Consider the following 26,836-nt stretch of genomic DNA (forward strand, 5'->3'; position numbering starts at 1 on the left):
TAGCCTGGTATAGCTAGCAAAAAACGAAAATCTGTTGCCAATGATACAAATTACATGCAAGCTTCGTGTACGTTCGTAATTATATGATCATTTATGCAAAGAAAGTAATTCTGACAAGCCAACTCTTTTTGCGCCTTTGGACTTGCGTAAAGGTCAGTATCATCACCATACACACATACACACTCTGCCGTTCTGGCACGGTATAAGGCAAGTGAACCGACGGTAGGTACGGCAACGATCCCGGATTAGCCGTTGTTGGGATGCAGGTTTCGTGGTCGAGCCGGAGAAGGGACGAGGAAGATCAGAGACGCGGCTACGAGAAGACAAGGAGAAGCTTTATACAGAGTATTTACATTATGTACAAGTGAGGAGCAACTTAGCAGAAGGGAGTCTCTGTGAGAGGGAGCTAGTGTTTTCCTTCCCCGAATTCCCTAGATGGAGGCCGGGCCCGCTGAGGAAGGCGTGTCCTGAAAAGTTCACCTTCGCACTCATCATACGCAGTCTCTCATTGGGGAACACGCCCCCGTCAGGTGTTGGGCTTGAGGGCGAGGAGGATGCCATCAATGTCGCACAGACATCGGAAGGTGCGCGAGTGGCACTCCCACGGTGTGCAGGGGGTCGCACGAGTGGCCTGCACTTGTTCTCCATCAGTGCAAGACCACAAGGCCCAGGGCCACCCGTAAGGCCACGCGGTGAAGGGAAATCGCTCGCCGGAAACTGCTCCTTTGACGACGGATGCCGCGGTGAGGTAACTGTACCCAGCTGACACCCGGGTCCCGTCTTGAAAGGGCCTGTGACCAGCCCCTGGTCGCACACTCTCTACCTCTCTTTGAGCGAGCCTCCTCTCCTTCCGTTCCCTCCTCGAGATTTTTCTCTCCGGCTCCTCGTCGAGTAGGCTCGGCAAGGCAAAATCGCCCCTTCGTTCTCCGATGCTAGCCGGAGGCGTGGTGTCTGTGGAGTGCGTCACATCTCTACGTCATGGCCCCGCCTTCAATATAATTCTTTTCTTGGTTATTGCTACTCCAGGCGTTGCGTGCGCATCCAACGACGAAACAGCACCGTCGCATTTTCTCCGCACACTGAACGATCGAGAGGCGCGATCGGCTCGACCACCTAGACTTGTTAGCGAGCGCATCCTTTCATTCATCTGTTTGTCATTCCCAGTTGACGAGCCACCTTTCCTTTTTTTTTAGGCCTCTCCACCGCTTCACAAGCTCTGGTGAAACGGGCGAGAGACGGGGCCTCGTCGTGCGGTGTCCCGGACTAGGGACGCCGACCATGTAGCGGAGCCACTCTGTGGCTCCCAAACTCTTTTTCACAAAATAAAAGTTTTCACCACCACCACAAGCGGAGGGGCGGAAGTCGGTTGTGTTCCAAACACACGGCGAAGTGCGGACCCGGCAACCGCCCGTTTGCTTTTCTTAATGTGTGTTTGTGTTCTGTGTGTGTGTCTTTTCTCCGCTCCGAAGCCCATGTCGTTCATTGGAGTCAAGGCGTACGCAAGATGCTTGAAGGATAAGCGGTGTGTGTGCGGAGCGGTCAAGTGGGCGAGCGAGGGAAAGGCTTTGCAGCACTAGTAATTAAAACCTTGTTTTGGGGGGCTTACATAGAAGAAAAAAACTGAGAAGGGAGCGCGCACGCAGAGCGTCTCGTGACGTGATCACGGCGGTGGGGGAGGGGGGGGGCGAACCAACTCACTCAGTTTTACTGTTTTTTACTTTTTATGGCTAGGGTTCAAGGCTGTCGCCGTACGCTCCCTCCGCAGTTTTTTTTTGTTTGTTTGTTGTTGTTCCTTCATGCGGGTTTGTAGGCATGTGCCAGAACAGAAGGCGCTGCGGAAAGCGTTGTGCAGACGACGCAACGCCAAGGCTACGCCCAACCTTCTCCCGTCAGTCAGAATGATGCACCAATGGAGTGCCTTTAGCGAAAGTAACCCCTATGACGTCAAGGGGGTTCAGAGTAGTGGGGCGGAGACGTTTTGTTGAAGGAAAGAACGAGCGGGCTTTGATTTGAATTTTAGCAGCTTTTCGCGGCGCGCATGGCTCTAGTATTTTGCAGAGGTTATCTTCGATGCCTCATCTATGCAGTGGACTTGTTTTTCAAAAATGTCCGGACCCTGGTCAGTGGCCCTTTGAAGGGCAACTACGGCTGGCCTTGGCAAGTGTCCGTCCTAGATGAGGGTGCGCTGGCAGAGCTTCGCTGACTGCTTTCAGAGGAGGCTTGCTGTCGCCGCTGCCGTGGCTACGCCGGGCGAGAGTCCGCGTTTGAATCCACTTCGGCTGGAGGACATCCCGGGCACAACACCGTACGGCTGTCTGACGATGCTAAAACTGTCCGTCTCCGCGGCGGCGATGCCCGGAAACTTGGTCGGAGAAGGCGGTCGGTGTCTTCCTGCACGCCTCCCTGCCTCATGCAGTGGCGGAGCTTCACGCATCAAATAATTTCGGTTTCACTTTATTGGCTCCTCAAGATCCGTGTAATCTTTGCGGCCAGAGCCCCTCAAGCCTACGGCGTCGACCGACTTGCGTATATGACATCGCGGTAAGTCCTATTTCAGGTAGACACCTTCCAACCACCTCCGATGTCGCGTACGCTATGAGATTAACCGCGAGGCCATGACAAACAGCCAACGTTATTGGCTGGAGAGCCTCTTTTGAGATGTTTTTGCGGTTTCGTTCTTGAGTTGTGTCTGAATATAGTCTAGCACAAAAAAATGATGCGCGGCGATCGAGGTACAGCCTTTGTCAAAAGTTTAGAGCCCAGGGGGTTTGCTTCTGGGACATATTGCTTTCCTCGTAATGCGTCCTCAGCGTCTCAAATCTTCTGAAGGTAAGAAGATTTTTGATCCTGCTCCCTCCGATGCGTAGGACTTCTATTAGTGCTACAGGAGCGCCACAATAGTGCTTAGAAGCAAACCCCCTGGGCTCTAAACTTTTGACAAAGGACGTACCTTTGAATAACGCAGTGCTCATCGCGAACCCCTTCTCAGCAGAAAGCTTTCTTGGGAACATGTACTCGGGTCCTTACTCGAGTGGTCGCCGAACCAGGAAAGACATGGCAGTCAGTTTCGGGCACCGGCAGAACAGGCTGCCCTAGAACATCTTTCCGAATCCCATGGTCTCCATGAGTTCTCTGACTTTGCCGTAAAACAGCGAGTGCATTCTTTCCTTCCATTTGATTTTTTATTCACGCAGAGCTACAACACAGTGGCCTACACATGCATGCGGACCTGCCGAAACGAGACAAAGGCTCGAGCGACAGCGCCGTGGGCCCGCGGGATAGCAGAAGATATACATGGTGTCCCAGCTAACTTGGACCAAGATTTATAAAAAAAACTAAGCGTTCTTCTGGACTGAAATCGCGTGGATGTTGTTAGGGTTTATCTAAAGTTAGAGTACTATTTTTTCGGTCCTCCTATTTGAATAATTAGTCGAGATAAAAAAATTATCTTTTTAAATATGGCTTGAAACGTTCAGGCGTCAATAGGAAAGTAGTAGAACTGAGGATTGGGCGAGTTGGTGGTGAACCATTGTAGAAAAAACCAGCGCTTACGAACACGGACAGAGGACAAGGGAAACAGACTGACGGCGCTGAACTTACAACTGAATTTTATTCATACGTACGCAGTCAATTTATACATTTACCCAGACATGCGCAAATACACCTTGCCAAACCCGGATACACTGTTGCCACTCACAAGCGTAAAAATAGAGAAAACAAAAAAAAACAAAAAACAGCAATCATCCATTCAAGGCACGTGTGTCATTACCTCACCCTCCCTACCCAGAATGAAGCAGGCTCATTTCCCTCCCTGACAAGCTAATCGAGGATTTGCTTACGCATCCCTCGCCCTTCCTGATGATGTGAAATGCTTCCGCGATCTCCAGACGGGTCGTTGTATCAACATTCGCCTCACAGAACACGCCAATTCTGTCAGCAGCAGAGATAATAGAAATGTAGCACAACACTGCCTCACGTGTGATTGTGTTCCGTATTTTGTTGACACGGAAGTGTTGTTTGTACATCATGATCAGCGCACGAGGGAGATCGCGGAAGCATTTCACATCATCAGGAAGGGCGAGGGATGCGTAAGGCCTTCGCTGCCCTCGGCTAGCCGCGCTGTCGCCAGCTATTCGTCATTTTTTTATTGCCCCCCTCATCAACAGCGCCCTGACACCCGGTCCGTCCGGCAGTACTGTAGAAGGTCCGCAGACTTTTCGAACCAGAAGTTCGTCGCGAGTTTGTGTCGCATATCTGGTGTCCGCCAAGACGAGGGGGCGATCAGCGATCAGAGATGTTGTCCCTCCGTTCTTCTTTCTTCCAACGAAGTACTGAGCCAGTAGGATGAGACTTGCAGGAAAGACAGGAACTCTTGTCGAGCACTGATATAGGTTTTATGTACACAGACGACTATTTCCAAGGAGTATATACATGACAGCATCATGTCCCACCAGCCGCCCCGTGGACCCACTCCACGGCTACTCGAGAGCACGGTCTGCGTGCCTGGCTCCGGTCGAGACCAAAATCTCTGTGTCGCGATGGCGGCAGAGCATCGCGCGCCCCGCGCTCTCTCCCCACACGAAAAGAACAAAAAACGAAAAGTTGAATTATTGCCAAGCCGTGAGCAGGAGGAGCCTCGTCACTACATGTGTTCTAGCTCTCTCCCTAAGACCCCCGGCCTCGGCGCCATACACAGCTTGCAAACGCGGCGACGAACGCCCTCCCGCAACAGGGACCGCGACACCCCCTTCGGGGCAGGTTTGATGCCGCTAAACATTCCCAGATGAGGCTAGCAAATGGGCGCGCAGCCAGCGGGCATTGTCCGTACCGCTCCACGCCGTGTGGCACCGGCCCTGTCAGAGAAGGGATGCCTTCGCTAACCGCAAGCGCGCCCTCCGCGAGCCTAACCCTTTGAAGAAAGCCGCGAGGCGCGAATGCTGCCCTTCCCTCTCCCCACAACAGACCTGTGGGCGATCCGCACTCGGCCACGGAGGATGCTTTCTTCCCGCAGGCCGCGACCGGGCGGAAACGCGACCTTCAACTGATAGGGGAGACCTCTCGTTCACTTTGGTAAAAAAAAGAACACGGAAACGAGCTTCTAGTGAAACTGCGAACGCCGTCCAGGCTAACGACCGCGATGCTGTCGCCGCGCCGCAGCTCGTAGAGCGGCTTTTTCAGTCGTTATTACGGCGCCGGTTAAAATGGAAAGAGGCGATTGACTGGCGCCAACCTTACACCTCCCTCCCAAGATTCAATAATCACTAAAATGATTAATTGAATTACACAGATAACAAGGAGGGACGCCAACGCCGCGTTCCGTAACACATTCCTACACAAGGTAATACAAAATTCCTATTACAAGGTAATACAAAACTCCTATTACAAGGTAATACAAAAGAAATGACAAACATGTGCACATCAACAAGGCGACATGCAAAGAGTGTCCAAACCCGTCCTAGGGTTACAGTTCTCACACCGCATTTCGCACACCGTTCGCACGTGCACAGCTGGCAGGTTGATGTCCCGGGAAGCACACTGGTCTCACACGGCACAGGGGCGATGACACGTGCTTCAGCGTCACCCTGTTTATGCCCCTAGTGAACGCTCCGGGCCTCGAGTCAGTCATTACTCCCAGCAACCATTTGGGTGACGCGAGAGTGCGTCTGCATTCGCGTGAATTTTACCTCTAATGTTAGATCGTCACATTATAGCGCTGCAGCGCCAAAGCCCAGCCAGTAAGTTTCGCACCCCGGAGTACGCTCCTCGTGAGGTACGACAGCGGATTGTGGTCGGACACAACAGTTACCTGGGCACCGAATACCCACGTCTCGAACTTCTTTAACGCCCAAATGACCCCGAATGCTTCTCTTTCGATCGTGGCCCACCGCATCTGCGTCGGTGTAAAACGATGACTTGCGAAGGCGATCGGCTGTTCCGAGCCGTCATCGGCAGTTTGCGATAAGCAAGCACCTGCAGCCACAGCTGAGGCGTCCGTGTAGAGTACGTATGGCCTCTGCGGGTCAGGTGTACTCAGCGAAATGGCTGCACAGAGGCCTCGCTTGAGTGCCTGGAAGGCGCTATCGGCTTCTGGTGACCACGGCAATTGGGTCGGTACACTTTTTCCCGTCAGCTGCGTTAGAGGGCGAGCTATCTCCGCGAACTTCGGAATGTAGCTACGGTAGTAGCCACAGAGACCGAGCGCGCTCCTCAACTCGTTCTTTGTCTTAGGGACCTGGAGCCTCTCGATCGCTTCCAACTTCTGAGGGTCTGGGCCGTGCTTGCCCGAGCCTACAATATGTCCCAAATACCGGATTGAAGCCTGGGCTAACTGACACTTCTCTACGTTAGCGCGCAATCCTGCGGTCTCCAAAGTAGTGAACACCCCATGCAGATGCTCCACGTGTTGCTCTAGCGATTGACTGAAGACGGCTATATCATCTAAATACGCGCACGCGTACTTCATGAGGAGCCAACACGTTGTTCATATCCCTCTGAAAAGTGGCAGCTGCATTTTTCAGGCCGAAGGGCATGACCCTCCATGCGAACTGACCGCAATGCGACACGAAGGCTGTTACAAGTTGTGAGCCCTCATCTAGGGGCACCTGCCAATAGCCTCGTTTTAGGTCGATGAGTGTAATGAACTTCGCGGCTCCTACACGCAAAATGAGCTCCTGTGGGCATCCCATTGGATAGGCATCCGTCTAGGTCCGGTAAAGGCCGATTCACACGACGGACCGTTCGCCCGCGGCCCGCGCACTACGTGTGCATACGTCAGCACTTTGAGGGGCGCGCTGTCGGCCGCCATCCATCCATGCATCCAGAGCGCCTCTCAAAGTGCTGACGTATGCACACGTAGTGCGCGGGCCGCGGGCGAACGGTCCGTCGTGTGAATCGGCCTTAATCGATGCACAGACGGATCGACCCATCTTTCTTAGGCGCGCTTACGATTGGATGCGCGTATGGACTCTCACACGGGTATATGAGATTCAAGTCTAGCAGCTCCTTAATCTGCTTGGCGACTTCACCTTTCAGTCTCAGCGATTCGGTACGGGCGACTGCGTTTCGGCTTGGCGACCTCCACCAGCTTTATGTGATGCGCGCCCACACGCGCTACGCCTGGTTTCGCGGCGAAGAGTTCTTTGTGCTGGTCGAATACAGCGCGATTATAGTAGCCGTCTCTACATCGAGATATGCTGTTTTTTCCACCCCGAGGGCTACGCATGACACTTCATCCTCGTTCGCACGCGGGGTATATTCCACCTCCCCGAAATCACTGTCATCATGAAGCATGATGCTCACCGATGCTACCCTGCTCACGTAAGGGCGCATCTTGTTAGCGTGAACCAGTCTCTGGCGACCGTCGCGCATTTGCACGTAGTATGAGTGCTCGCGATACTTCCCTGTTACCGTACACGGTCCCAACCACTTTGGGTACAGTTTCCCTGAACGGCTGTCATCGAAGATCAGCACCGTATCGCCCTGTCTGAAATTCTTTATAGAGGAGTGCTTGTTGTATTGAGAAGCGTAAGCTTCTTGTTGCTTTGTGCTGGTCAGCTCTGCAGCATCGGCTGCGAGTTCAAGCTGCACCTTTAACTGTTTCAGATAATCAGCGGGCGAGTCTGCGAGGTCTGCCGGCAGCTCAATATCACCTGCCCAACTGTTCTTTAGTATCGCGAGTGGCCCAACCGGGTCCCTACCGTACAGCATCCGGAAAGGCGACACACCGGTTGTGTCATGGGGCACCTCTCGATATGCCCATAGTAAAAACGGGATGAATCTGTCCCAGTCCCTCGCATTCCTCTCAATAACGTGAAACAGCATATTTTTGAACACTCTGTTCCACCTTTCCACCGATCCGTTACTTTCTCGGTGGTCAGGAGTAGAGAATCGTGGAGGACAACCCAATCTCGCGAGAAATTCTCTCGTCAAGGCGGCGGTGAAGTTAGTCCCGCAGTCGGAACATACCACCTCAGGAACGCCTGTGCGGCTGAAGATTGCTAATAGGGCCTCGCAGGTAGCTTTAGCGGACAAAGATCTCAAGCAGACCACTTCCGGCCAGCGTGTGCACAGGTCAATTACGCAGAGTGCATAGCGATGCCCTCTTGAAGAAGGTTGATCGAGCGGTCCGATCACGTCAACATTCACCCTCTGAAATGGCACTTTCGGCCGCGTGAGTGGTCCTATCGGCACTCGATCAGATTGTCTTTTGTCCGAGCGGACCTGACAGCTGTGACAACTGCTGCAGCGGTCTCGAATGTCTTTCTCCATGCCTGGCCAGTGGAAAGAATACTTAATGCGCGCTTTAGTTTTGCGGGCACCAAGGTGGCCTCCCCAGTAAGATTCGTGGGCCAGACCAAGCACAGCTTTGCGGCGCGATTCCGGTAGTACCAATTGATGCACCCGCTCTCCTAGCACGTAGTCTTTGTGATAGAGAAGCCCATCAACCGTAAACAATCCCGCCTTGCCCCTTTTTGCACCTTGCCAGGCCTAATGCAAGGAATCGTTCCGCTGTTCATCACGGAACTTCTGCGCGTCACTGCTTTGTATCGGTTCAGCTTCGCGCGCCTCGCTCCGCACTTCTACCGCTTCTGACGGAGTTGCTGCGTTACCAGCGGTGTTTTCCGGCTCCGCTCTCTCGGGCGTCTCCGGTATATCGATTTCGCACCCCTTCAGCTTGTTTTGTTCCGTCACTGCTAGCACCCGGGCCTCGGTGTTGGCCTGGCATGCGTCAAGCAGTTGCTCCCATGTGTCACCCGATATTAAACAATCGGTGCAGTTCAGCTTGTCTGTAAGAGCGCACATTATTTGTGTCTCTTCCGCTACCTCCTGTATTGGTGATTTTTCGCCAATTAAAGCTAGAGGCAGCAGTGCTAGCTTAGCACTCACTTTCTCGCCAAACGCTGACACCAGCTCTATGCTGCCGTGTGGTGTTACTAGCTCCTCCGGCACACTGCTTTCACGAATCACAGTGATATCGGCGCCGGTGTCGACAATAGCGTCAGTTACCTTGCCGCTGCAGTCTAGTTTTACCTCCCTCAAGTTAGTACGCAGAGAGGAGGAGTCATCCAGGGCTACTCTCGCTGCTAGCCTGTCTCCATTCGCGGGCCCTAATGATTTGATTTTAGTCTCCTCGCGAAGAAGTGGGCAGTGCGCAGCGTAATGGGTGGAGTCACCGCACTGAAAGCATTCGCCCTGTCGAGCTGACTTTTGAGCTGCCTTGACTAATTTGCCGTTGTGATTGACCGGTTTCTTGAATTGGCCTTGTGTCCACACTGGGCACGAGGAGATTGATACACAGACTCCAAGAATGATTTTAGAATATGATTTAATTAATGGATCTGGCTTGATGCCGCTTACAGGAAATGCAGTAGGGCTCGTCCACGTCGGGGCTCAGTCAGTTTGTTGTGGCACGGGCTCGACGAATGGCTGGAAGTCTTCTGCGGCCGGGCTGGGGATTCTTCGCGGCGCTGTGCGGCTCTCGTTCTCGGCCAGGCGTTGGATGAGCTGCCAGGTATCGAAGCTTGCTGTCGGAGGCCGAACGCGAGCGAAGGCTAGACCCCGGGCTCCCTGGTCCATGCGCCGCCCCGGTCTTCTGCCTTCAGGCCCGTTCACACTTGCCCAAAAATCCGGCGAGCGAAGCGGATTCGGCCGCTTTTGACGCCGAGCCACGCGGAAAGCGGCGCGGCGAGGACGATCGGGCTGGACCCATTTCCGCCGCGCGGCGACAAACATGGCGGCGCCCTTCGAAGCCGGACCCCCTGCTTCGGACTGAATTCTCGTTGTTGCTGCCTTTTTCAGTGCGTTCACTGGCCAAAAATGCGGCACAGGTCTTTCGCTTCCTCTCACCTCGCCTCCAAGGAAACGTAAAAGTGATAAATTTGCTTTCTTTTTTTATTCAGAGTGACGATTCCGCAGCTTATAGGTTTAACAGCAGAGTCGGTTTGTTGACAGTGATGGTTCCCGCCCTAACAACCAGATGGCGGCACCACACGCTGAGTTTATTTTTGCGTCTTTGCAAGTATACGCTGAACTAAAAGTGAGAATGTGCTTGCGTTTAACGTACGTAAGCATGCATACGCTTATGGCACGTAGACAGCGTAAATTTATGCTCTTTTCTCACTATATCTGTGTATAGGGAAGCGCACCTGAAGTTTGCTCCCACTGCACCAGCGCCACTTCTCCCCTGCCGGTCATTTTGGCGTTTCCGTCCGGGCACGTCGCGGGCGGAGCGCATTGAGCCAGCAGCCTGTCGACTGGTACGCGCGTGCTGCTCGCGCAGCTGGCACTCTCTCTTTCATTGTGAGCACCGTGCCGTCCTGCTCGCGGGCGCACAAAAGTGTTGTTGCCGCTCGCTGTGAATTCCGCGACGTTCTAAGAGTGGAGAAACTTGTTGTGTCTGGGGCTGTCACAATAGTTCTCTGAACATCAACGGCCAAGGACTGCCCGTGGAATTCTACAGATTTCCTGGAGATGTCCTACATTCTTGGGGGAAAAAAAATTTAATATTGGAAAATTGTAACGTACAGAGGGCAAAACGCATGTCTAGAACACGCTCTGAGCATGTTTCGGACGTAACACGCGATAACTAGCGATAAGATTTGGTTAAAAAAGGTATAGATGTAAACATGTGCAGTCAAACTCATAGAATTTCGTCATTTTTTGCCTTTTTGGTCGCAGCGGCTTTGGGAGCTCCGGAACACACAGTTCGGTTGTTGTAGTCATGTGTTTTGCCCTCTGTACAGTAACGTAAATATTGAAGGTAATGGTCCACCTTTTCTATATGCAGCAAAATCTTAAATATTTTTCATCGCTCGTATCGAGCAGTTGACGATAGAAAATCGTTAATACGAAAAAAAAAATGCAAGCCTATCGATGGGTATTGCTATAGTGAAATCTTCCAGTGTATGAAAAAAAAAATGCGTTCATACACTTTTTCCTATTAAAACAAATTTTTGTCCGGAATTGTTGGGTATGAAATGGATGAGAACGAGAAACGGCAGGCCTCGATAACTGCTATAGGCAACGGGCAATCGTCAGGAGCCGCCACGATCGCTGAACAACCAGCGCCATCTGGCGGGCAGGCGGGGAACATATCGCAGGATTGCTCCGCTGTAGCAGACGGCATGGCAGCCTTGCGCGAGGCTGGTAGAATGGCGGTGGAAAGCGTGCCGATAGTTATATCGGCGGCATTTCGCGATTTGGAAGATTTGAATTCCTTCTTCCGAGGAGCGAACTTGAAAAAGGGCAAGCTTTTGCTTGAAGCCGGTCACGTGCACAACGTGAAAGAGCTCGTGCTTTCAAGCGGCTCCGAAATAAGGGGGAAATGCATGGCGCAGACTAAAATCAACGCGCCGCCGAAGAGCGTGGAGATCGAGGTAAGCTACGTCTGTTCATCGCTTGTATTTTTCTGGCTCGCATCTCTCATTGTTATTTCAGATTGACAACAGCAGGAGAATCATCGCAGCACGTTGCGACTGTCGTGCCGGTGTCGCGGGGAAGTGTAAGCATGCGGCGGCTGTCGCGCTGTTCGTACAAAACACTACTGGAGAATCGAGGACCAGCGCGGCGAGATCCTGGCGCGTTCCATCGGCAAAAAAAGTGTACCCCAAGCATTCGACAGTTGGCGCTCCCAAAAAGGAGAGAGGTGGGTTTTTGGAGCTTTGTTTATCCCTGTAATCAAACGCTGAACCTTTACCAGAGGCGTCAAGAAACAACATAATCCTCTGCAAACGCTCCTGATGCTGTTCTTTTTTTATAATTTTTCAGTGCGTGCCCAAAGCTTTCCAGTCACACATGTGCTGCAGTTTTTTGGTGGCATCGAATGCCCGCTAACAGATATGCTTCGTGCAGAAGCTGGCACTATTGAAGAATCGGCTTTCACACCTATCGCATTTTGCTCAGATCAGCCTCTAGAGCTTTTTCAGTGGGACAGGGACCGGAGGAAGTTCCACAGTTATGTTGTCAAAACTCGCACTGACAGCAAATTAGTTCTTGAAGCAGTTTGCTTCCCGAACAGGTTTGTGCTTCGTTCTTTTGTAATTTTCGTTACCTCAGCTGTACATTTTAGTTATCCAAGAGAAAACAGCTGCCAAAGGCGTCACTACGGCCAGCTGCACTCGGTGCAGCGGCGTGACAACGACCCCCCCCCCCCCCCCCCCCCCATGCAATACCTCAGCTTTTAACATAACACTGCTACCTCTGCCCCCCTCCCCATTTGTCTTTTTACACATGCAGCGCTGCATCCGTCCCTTTGGTAACGCTTCTAACAGCATGTAGCATTGATGTTGAGAGAGCTGCAATAATTTGGGGTGCTTTCCCACTTTCTCTGTACTTCAACCTACCTAGGCTCTCAGACTGGGAGAGAGACCTGTACGCATCTCTGCAACCTGATGATGTTGCTGCTTTGTCGACTCGGACATTACACGACAGAAGCGAATGGAAAAATGAGAGATTCCCGAGAATCACTGCAACAAAGGTAATTCGCCGTTATCTATATCATTGCAGACGAGAAGAAAGGAGTACGGAATTCGACACAGACCGAAACCTAGTGAACTATGGAGGAGAACTTGAGCTTGCTTGCCATGTTTTGGCAACAGGACTTATCTCCCCTTGTCGAAACACTGGCAAGCAAATTGATGAGTCACATCCCTCATTATTTGTTTTGTGCTTTGTCCACAATTTTATTCATTACTAAAATTTATTTTCCCAGATACACCTGTATGAATGTGAGCAATGCTTCTGTAAAACTGTAAGCTTGTCTATTTAAAGTAACTAATAATTTATTACGTAAGGAAATGAGAGCTCACAAAAATCTTTTGGATCAAGAACAAAAACAACTGATTAACAAAGTACGTAAAAAGTGCTTCGGGTTCACGTTTGATTTAATTGGGGGATCAACTGTGTTCAGCCGCAGCTGATGATTTTTGTGCATATGCTTGCTTTTCCAGGCACACAGGATTCTTACATGTTGCGATGCACAGCTCTATGAACGAGCAAAAAAAATTGTAACAGAGACTCCCTTCATGGGCCCTGCTGTGCTCTATGGGCTGGCAAAGGAGCCAAGAGCGCGTGTGGCGTTTGAGTGTCAATACAATGTAAAGGTTACCCAGTTCGGGCTTGTTGTAAAGCCTGAAGAGCCATGGCTGGCGTGTAGCCCTGATGGCATATTCAGGTAAGTGGCCTGAAGAGGCATGACTGCATATAGTCCTGATGCCACATTCAGGATTCAGGTGAATGGCCTGAAGACATTTGCCCTCATATAACAAAACAAATTTACCTTCCAGAAATAATGAAGCGGAAGTCATTCTTCTAGAAATAAAGTGCCCATTTAGTCGACGTCAGAAGAAAGTAACAGAGAAGCCTTTGCTTAAGTATTTAGTTGGCGAGAGAGAGCTGCAGCTGAAGAAACACCATCAGTACTACACACAGATTCAAGTGTGTCTGCATGTCTTAGGCCTTGAAATGTGTCATTTTTTTGTGTATTCCAATGTAGACTCAGTGACAATTCCTGTTGCAAGGAATGATGAGTTCTTGGCAGCAGCAGTGCCGAAACTCAGAAGCTTTTATTTTGAACATTATCTAAAAGCACTACACGAGTGCACAAATGTTGGACAATGACAATGTATGAAAGATAGTTCAAGCATGCAATAAAGTATTTTACAAGGAATAATTGTTGGACCAATGCACTCCCAACCGTCAGCGGCACAATACAGCTTGCATGTGATTATCACTTCACATCTTTTCAACATCACAATCACCAGCCTGACTACCCCACTGCAGGGCAAAGGACTCTCCCATATTACTCCCATTAACCCAGTCCTATGCCAGCTTCATCCATTTGATCTTTGAAATCTTCCTAATGTCGTCTGCCCACTGCTACACTTGCCTTCCCTTGGAATCCACTCTGTCACCCTTATGGACCATGTTATCTTGCATTCAGATTAATTGACCTGATCATTTCTTCTTGATTTTGACTAGCATGTTATTAACTCGCATTTGTTCCGCGGCCCATTCAGCATGCTTCCCATCTCTTAATGTTACACCTGCAGGTTTTCGTTCCATAGCTCTCTGCAAGGTTCTCAATTTAAGTTGAACTCTTAGCCTCCATATTTCTTACCAAAGGTGAGGACCAGTAAGATACAGCTGTTATATGCTTTCTTCTTGAGGAATGATGTTAACCTGCCATTCATGACCTGAAAGTATTTACTGAATGCACTTCAACCCAAACCAGTTCTAGTTATTTCCCTTTTGGGATCTGGATCTGCAGCCACTACCTGTCCCAAGCAGGTACATTTCCTACTTACACTGCCTCACTACTCACTGCAAGCTTCTGTTCTTTTCTGGGGCTGTTGCACATTAGTCCTGTGCCTATTGATTTTCAGACCAATTCTGCTTTGCCTGTCTGTCATTAATCATCCTTTGCAATTCGTCTCCTGAATTACTGAGACTGTCCTTCATTCCTTTGAAAATATTGAACTCTTCATATTGGTGATGACTGATAGCACATGAAGGATTTCATCTGCATATGATGTCAACTCTTGTGGGATCTTATGTGAAATGATGGTAAATATTTTTAGCCGCTGAATAACCCTTTCTACATGAATCCTCACAGAAGCAGTTAAATAGGTTACATTCACTTCTGATTCAGTGAATTGGGCACTGGTAGCAAAAGGAGGCATGATGAGGGTAGCATTCTGAGCACCAACCCCTGTCTGAATTCCAGGAAAGCCCTTATCTGCCAGGACTAAGTCTCCTGGCTCGAGCAAATTTATGAACCCAGATTCAATGGTAATTGTGGCATCCGTTGTTCGCCCTCCAAAACCCTTTGACAAGAAAGTCACAAGACCATTAGGGGCAATGCCAATTAGGTATTTTACCGTGTGCCTCCCTTTGTAGTGGGAATACCACAGGTTCTGCTTTGCAACACCAGGTGGCACTTCAGTTTCCAACTCCGTACAGTCTATAATAACCCTGCAGTTGGGGTAGTGCTGCCTGAAGCTTGGTGGCAACGTGCTGAAGATAGCTTTACGTGATGGCCAGTAAATCCAGTCTTTGCTTGCTAAAAAGATATCCACAAGTAGCCCTTTAAAGATGCGAGCTGCAGTTCTTCTGTGCACGCCGAACAAGACACCAAGCACTGAAAATGGCAGTGCGTGCTTCAGCTTAACTAGAAATAGCAGAAGCTTGTCTTCAATTGACAATTCATTCATCTTTCTAGGCACTGCTGGCAGTAAGCTGAGCAACAAGGCAAAAATTTGAAATGTCACTGCTGTCAAGTCATAAAATGCATCTTCATCATTGCAAAGTGCACTGTACCCTGCGAAAAAAGGCTGCTTGCACACTGGCCCAGTGCTTTTTTCGCAAAAATCTGGATGACAAGAGCTGCCAAGATCTGTGGTGCACACTTCCCTGTGGCTGATGTATGAGGATGCATTTCCATTGCTCACTTCAGAAATAAAAGTGAAGTTTGTGCTGTAGCAAACACCTGTTTCTTCGGTCATTGTTGACACCTGAAATGCAAAAGTACACATAAATCACTAAAACGTTCACATTTAACATCCTTCCCCACCAAAAGATTCTACATACATCAACACGACGAAGACCAACTTCCTCTTCTGTTGCCATGGTGTCACAATCTCCTGCCTCTTCAGTGTCCGGCTGGCTGTCATCATGTAAGGGCTCTGCAGGCATATCTGCTTCTGCTGGCTCTGCATGTTCCCCAGTGTCGGCAAGCTTTTCTTGCTCCTTTTGGCGCTCCCACCTCTTCCGCTTCCTAGTCGAGCGTGAAATAAACTTAAAGGCAAGTGCAGACCACTCAAACTTTAAAACTCTCAAAATCATATGCACCAGCTTCAAGCGTACGTCTCTTTATAGCTCTCGTACTTTTTTTCCGCGCGTGTACTGAAATTTCGATCTATTTTGCTTCATCTTCCTTCATCACAAAACCTCTGCAGCAGCACTCAGCGTACGCATTGCCGCACGCATAGAATCAACAAAAAACAAGTGTTGTTTTTCTACCAATAAAACACATCCAGCAAACAACGCATCAACACCTACCTGGCATAGCGATCGTCAGAGAGAGGACCCGTTGCAGACTTGTACACGGCCGGAAATATGGAAGGGTAGTAAGATGGGTGCCCCTCCTCATTCGCTTTCACGTTGCCGACGAAGTGTTTACTGCATATTCTCGTGTGACGTGCTGGCATCCAATCTGTTCCATTGTTGCTGCGTATAGTGATTATTTTATTAGGCTTCATTCTGAAGTTAGCAACGAATATAACTGCAGGATGCAACTTACTTTTGTCGGCGAACAAGCGCGATCCAGCGATCACGTCGGCGCAGTTCGTATGGCTTGCTTGGGAAACTGTAAAAGCGGGTCCCGGGCGAATTTCCATATGTGCTGTTGCAGCCGACCACGCAACAATTCGTATTAGACCCCGGCATTCTTCGCAATAAGAGTACGCAGCCCAGCCGCGGCGATTAGATGGCATGCGGACCTGACTGCCAATGCGTGCGACGGCGAGCGTATCCTGTCTCCGCTGCGCGGCTCGCCGCGAGAGGCGCCTCCGTCGGCGCCGGAGTTACGTTCGCCCGTTGCCTATGGGCAGGGTGAAGTAAGCTTTTTCCTGTTGCTAAACACGTTTGGCATGTTGCACGCGTAATATTATTTCTGAGCAGTTTTTGCTGTAATTCACTAAGCATGCAGTGTTTAGTAAAGCTCGCGCTAACGAAACTCATTTCTTTTGCCATTTTTTTATTTTGGAGACTGACAACAGCTAGCGGCGTTGAGTCAAGGTCAGTGATCGCCTCAATGTTCCGACTTGTGACGCCTGGCTCAATTTTCGAAGTTGCTTTACATGTAAAAAATTTCTAAAAACAAAAATAATCAAAATGTTTGCTTGCACATGAATGAGCGTTTGCATATGAGCGATGGCTCTGCAAATAAATTGTTATGGGGATACGCGTGCGCTGTAATCGGCATTAAAATAAATATACCAACCGCTTATCTCCGTTGTAGCGATTGACCAAACTAGAGCATTTTTTTCTCTTTGCCGTATATAGCAAGAAGCTGGTGGGCGCATTTCATGAGTGTTTTCGTTTTTCTCCTCAGCCTCGCGTGTCGCCTTAAGGCCACTTTATTTTAAGTTAAAATAAAAATTATTTCCATTATTTTTCAGCGAAACACGTAACAAAATCCTTATTATTTGGCCAACAAACCTGCATGCACCTAACTGCTCAGCCACCCAACGAAATTAAGCATCTTGCGAAGATAGCCGCGGCAAAAAAAATGGTATTTACTTGGAATTTCACGTCTTAAATGACCTCGTCATTTACTTGCGATACACATTTCGCCGTTACGGTACCGGCTTTTTCGTAAACAATCTGCTTCACATAGTGGGCCTGATCCACTAGCAGTTCATTTTTCAAGTTTGCGCAGCGAAAAAAAAATTCACTGTCCACTATTTCTTTTAACCTACATCTCAGAGCGTACTGCCGCGACAGAAAGAAATGCGAACAGCGCAGTGCCTAGGCGCTCCGCTGTTGGAATTTATTTTCGTCACGCTTATACTTGGCTCGCAACAAAAATACGCTGGAGACATCCGTGATACAATAATGTACCACTCTAGCGTCTTTTTGTTACTACCGAGATAAAAACGCATTGAAGATAAATTCCGACTGCGCAGCGCGTGGGCGCCGTGCTTTCCGCATTTTTTTCTAGCGCCCCTGTACATTTTGCTAATCCTCTGAAGCTCGTCAGCGTTCAAGCACGAGGGAAAAAGCTCGCGACTGCACAAAGAGATTTGCAGGCTGGCCAACACGTGCAAAGTACGTGCAGAACTGGCTTTTTTTCAGGAGAAAGCGCGCTGCTCGCGCAGCTACTCAATGGGAGGGAGACCGGTTTGCCCGGACAAAAGTGCGGAGTGAGCCGGAGAGGGCGCTTTTCAGTGGCGTCCGCAGCGCCCCCTAGCGGTCCCCTATGAGCAGCGACGTGGTGTGGAAAAGCGAGGAACAGCAGCGGCGCGGCGGATCCGCCTCGCCCGCGCGTGAACAAGTGAGAACAGGTCCTTGTTTTTCCGGGGAGCGAATCCGCTTCTCTCGCCGGATTTTTGGGCAAGTGTGAACGGGCCTCCTCCGTCTCGACCGCTCGCTCGAATCGTCCCTGTCTGCCTGTTCCTCCCGTCGGCTCCCCCTTTTAAGCCTTTTGCTTCTTTCTTTCTGCAGCCTCCCCCTTCGCCGTAGCAGCTGGCTGCTTCTCGCCGCCCCCGCGGCGCCGCCCGCTCGCCGCTTCCTTTTGTTCCCTCCGCGAAGATCTCCCTCCTCGTGACAGCTCGAGCCCCCCTCCGTGGCGACACGACGCCAGCCTGCCGCTTCCCGGGAAAGTCGCTGACCGGGTCCACTCCGCGCAGCTCTTCCTTGGAATCTTCGTGGCAGGCTTAATCCCCACCGTAGGAATCGTCGGCGGCCATCCTATGAGCTATGTGGCCTTGTCCCTCCGTGGCGACACGCCGCCAGGATGGCGCGGTATGCCGCTTCCCGGGAGTCACTGACCGGGTTTGTGCGGCCACTGGTGTACGCGCACGAATCGTCACATCCGCTCCTTCTTAAAAAGAATGTTCATCGAACATTAGGAGTTCACCGCACACACACACACGCGGGCGCGCACGCTGTTCAGGACTGCACGAAAATCACGCCCTCCTTCCCAACAAGCATCGAGCCAGACCGAAGTTTAAGAACAATTATTTCACGTAGATACCACTCGAGTGCACACAAAGAAATAATGATTAACAGTATTTACAAGATTTCAAACAAGAAAACAAACAAAACGAAACTAAGAATCGCACTTGTACTGTACCTAACAAAACAAAAAGGAATACAGACTTAGTGAGGCACCCCCCTGTCCACTACTCTGCTACGTAGGTAGTACCTGGCTGCTGGAATGAGAGAGGGAGCAGCAACCGGTTCAGCTGACCTAGCTTGTTCGGCTGCTGTCCGTGGAATCAGGCTGCCAGATTGGGCTGCCTCCTCCTCAAGGAGGGCGCTTCCGAGCTGCGACTTCATGAAGTGTTCCAGTTCATCACAGGGACTGAACTTTTTGTGCTGGCTGCTCTGACCGCTTTTCTGCAATTCAGGGTGGTTTACAATGGCGGGCTCCGTGCGAAGATCGTCCTCCCCCTCCTGTCCCCTTGAGGTAGCCGTTTCAGAAAGAGGCGAGCATGCTGGTGCTTGCTTTAGCGTGAACCACCTGTTAGCGTGAACCACAGCTGTCGATGCCCCTGCGATATGCCGAATCCGAAAATTAACCGGCGATAGCTGCTCTACTGCGCGGTAAGGTCCTTTCCATTTGGGCGTCAACTTACGGGCGAGTCCTGCCTTGACCTGCATGCACTCAAGGTATACGCGGTCTCCCACCTTGAAAGGAACCGCCCTAGCTCTAGAGTCGAACCGCATTTTCCTTTTGTCGGCTGCATCCCGTAATGTTTCGACTGTCACGTCATGGGCCACATCGAGACGTCAGTTCGGCTCGATAATCCTCTAGCGACCCGTATGGCACCCGTCTTTGTCCATCAACCACCGCGTTCGGTGTGTCTGGGTCGCGACCGTGCAGGAGGTAGAAAGGAGAGTCACCGGAGCTCTCATGTACCGCGGTGTTGTAAGCAAGAACAGCAAATGGTATCCACAAGTCCCAATCCCGTTGGCTTCGTGAAACGTAGTGGGATAACAGTTTGCCTACTGTTTGATTCAGCCTTTTCACAGCACCGTTACAAGCCAGGTGGTACGGCGTGGTCTGCCGTTTGTCAATTCCCAGAAGCCCATATACATCTTTCATCAACCTCGACACAAAGTTTGACCCTTGGTCCGTTAACAACTGGCGTGGAACGCCGTGACGCAAAACTACTGTTTCCACAAAGGTTCGTGCCACAGTTTCTGCTTTTTGGTCGGGAAGTGCTGTTATCTCGGCATACTTCGTTAGATGGTCAACGACACCAGCACGTATTTGTTTCCTGTCGTCGTCGCTGGAAGGGGCCCGGGCCTAGGATATCCATGCCAACCCTCTCAAAAGGCACCGAGACTTCCCCGAAGTCCTGAAGAGGGGCCGGCCTGCGGTTTTTCGGAGTTTTTCTTTCCAGGCAAGAACGGCAGTTAGCGCAGTACTCTTTAACGTCAGAACGCATACCCTGCCAGTAATAGTAGCGCTCCAACCTCCGTTGCGTCTTCATTACTCCCAGATGGCCAGCGTACGGGACATCGTGAAAAACTCTCAAGATGTGCGTCACCATTGACCGTGGCACCACCACTCTTTCCCATACCTGGCCAGCCTGCCTTCCTGACCGCGTGGGCCGGGTGCGCTTCCGTAGTGTCCCCTCGTTGTCAACAAAGTAACAGTTGTCGGGGTTTCGGGCGGATCCCCCCGAAACAGCATGAAATATTTTCTCTAGCGCCTTGTCCTTCCGCTGCTCGGTGCGGAGGTCGTCTGTATCTATAGCTGGAAGAAGCTCATTCACGGTGCGCACCGAATTAGCTCGACTTAATGCGTCCGCGTTTGTGTGCGCCCTGCCTGGCTTGTGTTCTATCTCAGACCGAGGCGGCACTACCGTCTCTCTCCTTGTCCTAACACTAACACTTGCATGTGTTGGCGAGCATTCTTCCGCGCTCTGTTCCCCACAGTCCACTCGTGCAACGTACTCAGCCTCTCGGTTTGCTAATGGGACCAAAGTTCCGCGACAGGAAAGGCAGTTTTGGCTTAGTATGACATCGATGCCATGTTGCCGCAACAGGTCCTGACCTACGAGGCCCGATATGTCATCCGGCAGCGACACCGCGTCTGAACAAATGTAGCTTGGATGGTCAAAGCTACTGTTCCCAATTGTGAAGCGCAAAAGGTACAGTCCTCCTGTGCCGAGATCAGTTCCTGTAATCCCCACGAAGTGCACTTTCGGAGATTCTCGGGCCTCTTGCACCTGCCTGTCTCCCCTCCTTGTCAGCAAATCGAAAAACTTTTCCTTGAGGAGCGTTATCCGGGAGCCAGTGTCAACCAAAAGATTGCAAGTGACCCCGTTTACCACGAATTTGGCAATCGGACAGGACTCTCCAAGAACGCTTACAATAGCACAACTACCGTCACCCCCCTCCACCGGCTCGACTGCGGGGGACTCTACGAGTTTCTTTGGAGCGGTGGCTCTTTGTTCCCTCTCCGTGTCAGTCTGTGCATACTGCTGCCCATTTGACACACACGATTCGCGGTTTAGCTCGGGACAAAATGTAGTAATGTGACCGTACCTTTTACAAGCATAACAGCGAACCTGTCTCCGTTCACGGTCCCTAAAATTGCTCCTGCTATTCGGCTGTACGCTTTCAGCAAGGAGCGCCTCCAGCCGATCTAGCCTATCAGTCAACTGAATAACGCCCGCGTCGGCGCTTGCGCTGTTTGGCTCCGTTACGAGCCGCACCCTTTCCTCACTAGAGACCAGCAGCTCATTACACTCCTCTTCTACGGCTGCCTCTATCGCGCCCTCAAGAGTCGACGGTGCTCTAGACAAGACAAACCTGCGCACTGGATCCCTCAGGCCAATGAGGAACTGGGACTTCATTTGCTCCAGCAGCAGCTCTTTAGCGTACTTTTGCCTCGCACTATCAGGTCCCGGTTCTCGCGCTAGGGTTTCATTCGCCAGGAAGCGAAGGCGGGAGGCAAACGCGCGTGCGTCTTCCTTTGGCCCCTGTCGAGCGTCGAGGAACCGCCTGAGTTTTACACTGGAAGGTTCCCTGTCGAAATATTTGAACGCCAGGGTTTTGAATTCAGTCAACGTGCCAGCCTTCCTGACTTCCTCATCTCTCCAGGCAAAATTATGTGCTGCCCCAGACATGCGACATTTCCCCATTCCCAGCTGTTGTGCATCATTTAAACCGCCCATTTTGCACACCTGCTCTAACATGACAAAATATTCAACATAGACGGCCCCTGACCGTCGCCAGTGAATTTCTCCACCATGCTTGACAAAGCAAATACGCTTGCCCCAAAGGGCTGTGCACTCGATTGGGCCTCATCCATTTTAGACCGAATAGTCAGTGCCTCAAGCTCCCCTCGCTGGGGGTGCAATCCAGCTTTTGCCCAATGATTTAAGTGTGGACCCCACTTCTGACACCAATGTGATGGACCAGTTTCTTAAATTGACCTTGGGTCCACACTGGGCACGAGGAGATTGATACACAGACTCCAAGAATGATTTTATAATATTGTAACGTGGCGGCCAGCCGAAGAATGAGACGTGGTGAACAATGGAAGAGAGATGATTTAATGGCCGCTGGCCTAGCGCGAGCGCTCCGTCCCGCGCCACTGCCAGCTTCGTCTTCGTCACACTACCCGGGGCCTCCGAGCGATCGTCCCGATCGGTGACGAACAGACGGCGAAATGGCGATGGTCTTGAGTGGGGGGTTGAACAGTATGTAGAAGATGGTGCAGTGCTGGCCGCCACGATGAGAAAGATGAGAGAATGAGTCCCGGTCCACGAAGCATCCGGGCCGGAGGGTGCCAGGAGCTGACGGCCGAGGTCCGTGGACGCACCGGACGGCAGGGGCAGGGGGGCGGTGTCTCCACGTGTGGGTCTTGGGTCGGTCAGGTCTCGGGTCGGTGGGGTCTCGGGTCGGTGGGGTCTTGTGTCGTCGTGTCTTGTGGTCCGGGCGGGGGACGGGGCTGGGGTGAGCGGCGAGGTCGGTTCAGGTCCGGCGGGCTGGGGCATGGCCGGGCGGCGCGGACCAGGCACTCACGGCCGACGTCCATGGCAGGCGCAGGACACCGAAGCTCCGGGACCAGGATGGCGATGAAGGGACCCCAGCACCTCACACCAAATGTAACGTGGCGGCCAGCCGAAGAATGGGACGTGGTGAACAATGGAAGAGAGATGATTTAATGGCCGCTGGCCTAGCGCGAGCGCTCCGTCCCGCGCCACTGCCAGCTTCGTCTTCGTCACAATATGATTTAATTAATGGATCTGGCTTGATGCCGCTTACAGGAAATGCAGTAGGGCTCGTTCACGTCTGGGCTGCGTCAGCTTGTCGTGGCACGGGCTGGACGAATGGCTGGAAGTCTTCTGCGGCCGGGCTGGGGATTCTTCGCGGCTGTGCGGCTCTCGTTCTCGGCCAGGCGTTGGATGAGCTGCCAGGTATCGAAGCTTGCTGTCGGAGGCCGAACGCGAGCGAAGGCTAGACCCCGGGCTCCCTGGTCCATGCGCCGCCCCGGTCTTCTCCCTTCCTCCGTCTCGACCGCTCGCTCGAATCGTCCCTGTCTGCCTGTTCCTCCCGTCGGCTCTCCCTTTTAAAGGGCCACTGCCCAGGGTCCGGACATTTTTGAAAAACAAGCCCACTGCATAGATGAGGCATCGAAGATAACCTCTGCAAAATACTAGAGCCATGCGCGCCCCGAAAAGCTGCGAAAATTCAAATCAAAGCCCGCTCGTTCTTTCCTTCCTTCAAAAACGGGCCCGGCACACTACTCTGAACCCCGTTGACGTCATGGGGGTTACTTTCGCTGAAGGCACTCCATTGGTGCATCGTTCTGACTGACGGGAGAAGATTGGGCGTAGCCTTGGCGTCGCGTCGTCTGCACAACGCTTTCCGCAGCGCCTTCTGTTCTGGCTCATGCCTACAAACCCGCATGAAGGAACAAAAAAAAAACTGCGGAGGGAGCGTGCGGCGACAGCCTTGAACCCTTGCCATAAAAAGTAAAAAATAGTAAAACTGAGGGAGTTGGTTCGCCCCCCCCCCCCCACTCCCCCCGCCGTGATCACCCCACGTGACGCTCTGCGTACGCGCTCCCTTCTCAGATTTTTTGCTTCTATGCAAGCCCCCCAAAACAAGGTTTTAATTACTAGTGCAGCAGAGCCTTTCCCTCGCTCGCCCACTTGACCGCTCCGCACACACACCGCTTATCTTTCGTGCATCTTGCGTACGCCTTGACTCCAATGAATGACATATGCTTTGGAGCGGAGAAAAGACACAAACACGCATGGAGAAAAGCAAACGGGCGGTTGCCGGGTCCGCGCTTCGCCGTGTGTTTCGAACACAACCGACTTCCGCCCCTCCGCTCGTGAAACGGTGGGGAGGCCTAAAAGAAAATGAAAAGGTGGCTCGTTAACTGGGAATGGCAAACAGATGTATGAAAGGATGCGCTCGCTAAAAAGTCTAGGTGGTCGAGCCGATCGCGCCTCTCGATCGTTCAGTGTGCGGAGAAAATGCAAAAACCAAGAAAAGAATTCTATTGAAGGCGGGGCCATGACGTCGCCCTGTGACGCACTCCACAGACACCACGCCTCCGGCTTACACCGGAGAAGGAAGGGGTGATTTTGACTTGCCGAGCCTACTCGACGAGGAGCGGGAGAGAAAAATTTCTAGGAGGGAATGGAAGGAGAGGAGGCTCGCTCAAAGTGAGGTAGAGTGTCTGCTGGCCGCGGGTGGGCAGGGGCCCTTTAAGCCTTTTGCTTCTTTCTTTCTGCAGCCTCCCCCTTCGCCGTAGCGAAGGGGGGATTCTTCACGTCGCCCACGGGATTCTTCACGGCTGCCGTAGTCCACCGGGGAATGAATGTCGATGGGCTATCTTTTCGGGCCCCAAATTCAACACGAGCGGAGGAAGTCGCAATAGCTCTCGCTGCCGCGGATCGAAAATGGAGAACGGTTATCACAGACTCTCGCCGGGCCTGTGAACATTATCTTGCAGGCGAAATATCACCTCTTGCCTCTCAAATTCTAAGACGCGCTCCCGCCGATCCAACTCGCACAAAAGTGATCTGGGCTCCTGGCCACCAGGGTCTACGAGGCAATGAGGCCGCTAATGCGGCCGCCCGAGCGCTCACACACCGGGCTCCTCATCCTAGCTCTCCTGGCTCAGAAGCTCATAAACCGCTTCTGCGGTTCCGCGAAATCCTAATTCATTATTGCGACAGCCACCGTCCCTACCCGGCACCTGCCAAGGGGCTGAGTAAGACGGAGGAGCGAACTCTGCGGCGCCTGCAGACAGGAACCCTTCCCTGTCCTGCCATAGCAAAACACTTCGATCCGAACACAGATGGGCGCTGCCCGCACTGTGGAGAGATCTGCGATATCTTTCACATGGTGTGGGCATGTACTCAGAATCTTTCTGAGCACATATCTGTTCTTTCTCGCGGCTACAAAACCTGCATTATTCCTAAGCCCGCCATGATTGAACCACATGACGTTGTTTTTCCCCAGGTAGGGGGGAACTTGGGTTTTTTTTTCATTGTAATGTACAATCAGCAAGGAATAAGCACGATGACATATCGCAATTTCTTAATGAATTCTCTTTTAAATTTCAGATTGTAATGTTAACTGAAACTTGGTTTACAACTGAATATGATGTCTTGACCCTACCTGGGTACACTACCTATTATTTAAATAGGCAAAGCAAACGCGGTGGAGGAGTACTACAACTAGTGGAAGTCGGCTTGCCCGCAAGCTTACTATCAGATTTTTCAATCTCAAATGAAAATTATGAGTCACTTTCTGTCGTTTGTGGCTGCAATATGTTTACAGTTATATACCGCCCACTTTCTGGAAATCTAGATGCCTTTTACCAGTTCCTGGAAAACATGTTCTCTTTTGTCCATAGAAACCAATTAAAACTAGTTATAGGTGGGGACCTAAATATTAATCTCCTTAAACATAGTACGGCATCACAGGATTTCACATTACTCCTTGAGTCACACGACTTCAAGAACGTCATTACAGAGCCAACACGCATCACAGTAGAATCAGAATCACTAGTAGATATGTTCATCACCCAACGTTACATAGACGATATAAAGGCTGGTGTTATTGCGACTAGTATCAGCGACCACTTGCCAATATATATGTTTTGGAATGCTTCGAAATGCTAATACTCAGAATAAAAGAAAAGCTATTCTAGAAACGTTCACAGTTGAGGACATAATCTCCTAATGCGCTTGATAATTTTCGGACTCAAATTTCCTTAACAAACTGGGACGCTGTGTTCGAATCTCGCCAAGCAAATGAGGCATATGATATTTTCCTCGATATTTTCAAACGCGTTTACAGGGATTGCTTCAAAATTAAAAATGTTAAAAAACCTAAAAAGTACGGAAGCCTTGGATTACGGCCGAATGCCTTGCTATGATCCGTAAGAAGACGTCCATGTATGCGCAATTTATAAAAAATAGGAACCCAGCAGACCTCGCTAATTTTAAAAAGTACAGAAATTTCGTGACGCGCTTTCTTCGACATGCAAAACAGGCTTATTTTAACAGCTTACTTGGCAGGGCAAATAATCGCACCGATGAGCTATGGCGCGCTCTAAATACCATCATGAACCGCAATAAATCGAGAAATGACGATATTCAAGTAACACAAAACGGAAAAACTATCGAGGGCCTTCAAACATAGTAAAAAGTGGTCATGATGAACGTGTGACGAGCTACTTGCGTAATCGTAACGAACATACCGCTTTTTTTTATCCAACATCTGAGAATGAAATACGTTCGGCCTTTACATCACTAAGCAATAGCAACACAAGAGATATTGATGGTCTTAGAATTACACCGATCAAGTTTGTCTTAGACTACATTTTGCCTGTGCTCAATCACATATACAACTTATGTTTGTCATCAGGTGTATTTCCCGATAGCATGAAACGTGCTAAAGTGACTGTTATTTATAAATCAGGCGATAAAAACGCATTTTCAAACTATCGCCCCATATCTGTCCTTCCCGTTCTCTCAAAACCGCTTGGGAAGTTAGTATTGATGAGGCTGGACTCATTCTGCAATAAGCATTCATTAATTTCCCCTTTCCAGTTTGGCTTCAGAAAAGG

The 26,836-nt window shown here is 50.9% G+C and overlaps 1 protein-coding gene and 1 long non-coding RNA gene across 2 annotated transcripts; one reads left to right on the forward strand and one right to left on the reverse strand.

Moving 5' to 3' along the window:
- The first annotated feature begins 11,122 nt into the window (after positions 1 to 11,122).
- On the forward strand, positions 11,123 to 12,469 carry LOC149370600 (uncharacterized). Its single transcript, XR_016291490.1, has 3 exons — positions 11,123 to 11,375; positions 11,437 to 11,644; positions 12,346 to 12,469. It is a non-coding gene; the product is annotated as an uncharacterized LOC149370600 (long non-coding RNA).
- A 1,932-nt stretch (positions 12,470 to 14,401) lies between these two features.
- On the reverse strand, positions 14,402 to 16,174 carry LOC149370601 (uncharacterized). The gene is made up of 2 exons (XM_089583768.1): positions 16,057 to 16,174; positions 14,402 to 15,772 (listed from the first exon to the last, which is right to left on the reverse strand). Exon 2 carries the CDS (start codon positions 15,528 to 15,530, stop codon positions 14,454 to 14,456), a length of 1,077 nt encoding a protein of 358 aa, XP_089439894.1. The 5' UTR covers positions 15,531 to 15,772; positions 16,057 to 16,174; the 3' UTR covers positions 14,402 to 14,453.
- Positions 16,175 to 26,836: the final 10,662 nt, after the last annotated feature.

The sequence above is a fragment of the Amblyomma mixtum genome, chromosome 1 (assembly GCF_055824585.1).
Source record: "Amblyomma mixtum isolate Tamu chromosome 1, ASM5582458v1, whole genome shotgun sequence".
In the NCBI taxonomy this organism is placed as follows: domain Eukaryota; kingdom Metazoa; phylum Arthropoda; class Arachnida; order Ixodida; family Ixodidae; genus Amblyomma; species Amblyomma mixtum.

Excerpts from the sequence above, each read along its gene's own strand:
- LOC149370601 (XM_089583768.1), bottom strand. The coding sequence starts at position 15,530 with ATGTGTACTTTTGCATTTCAGGTGTCAACAATGACCGAAGAAACAGGT.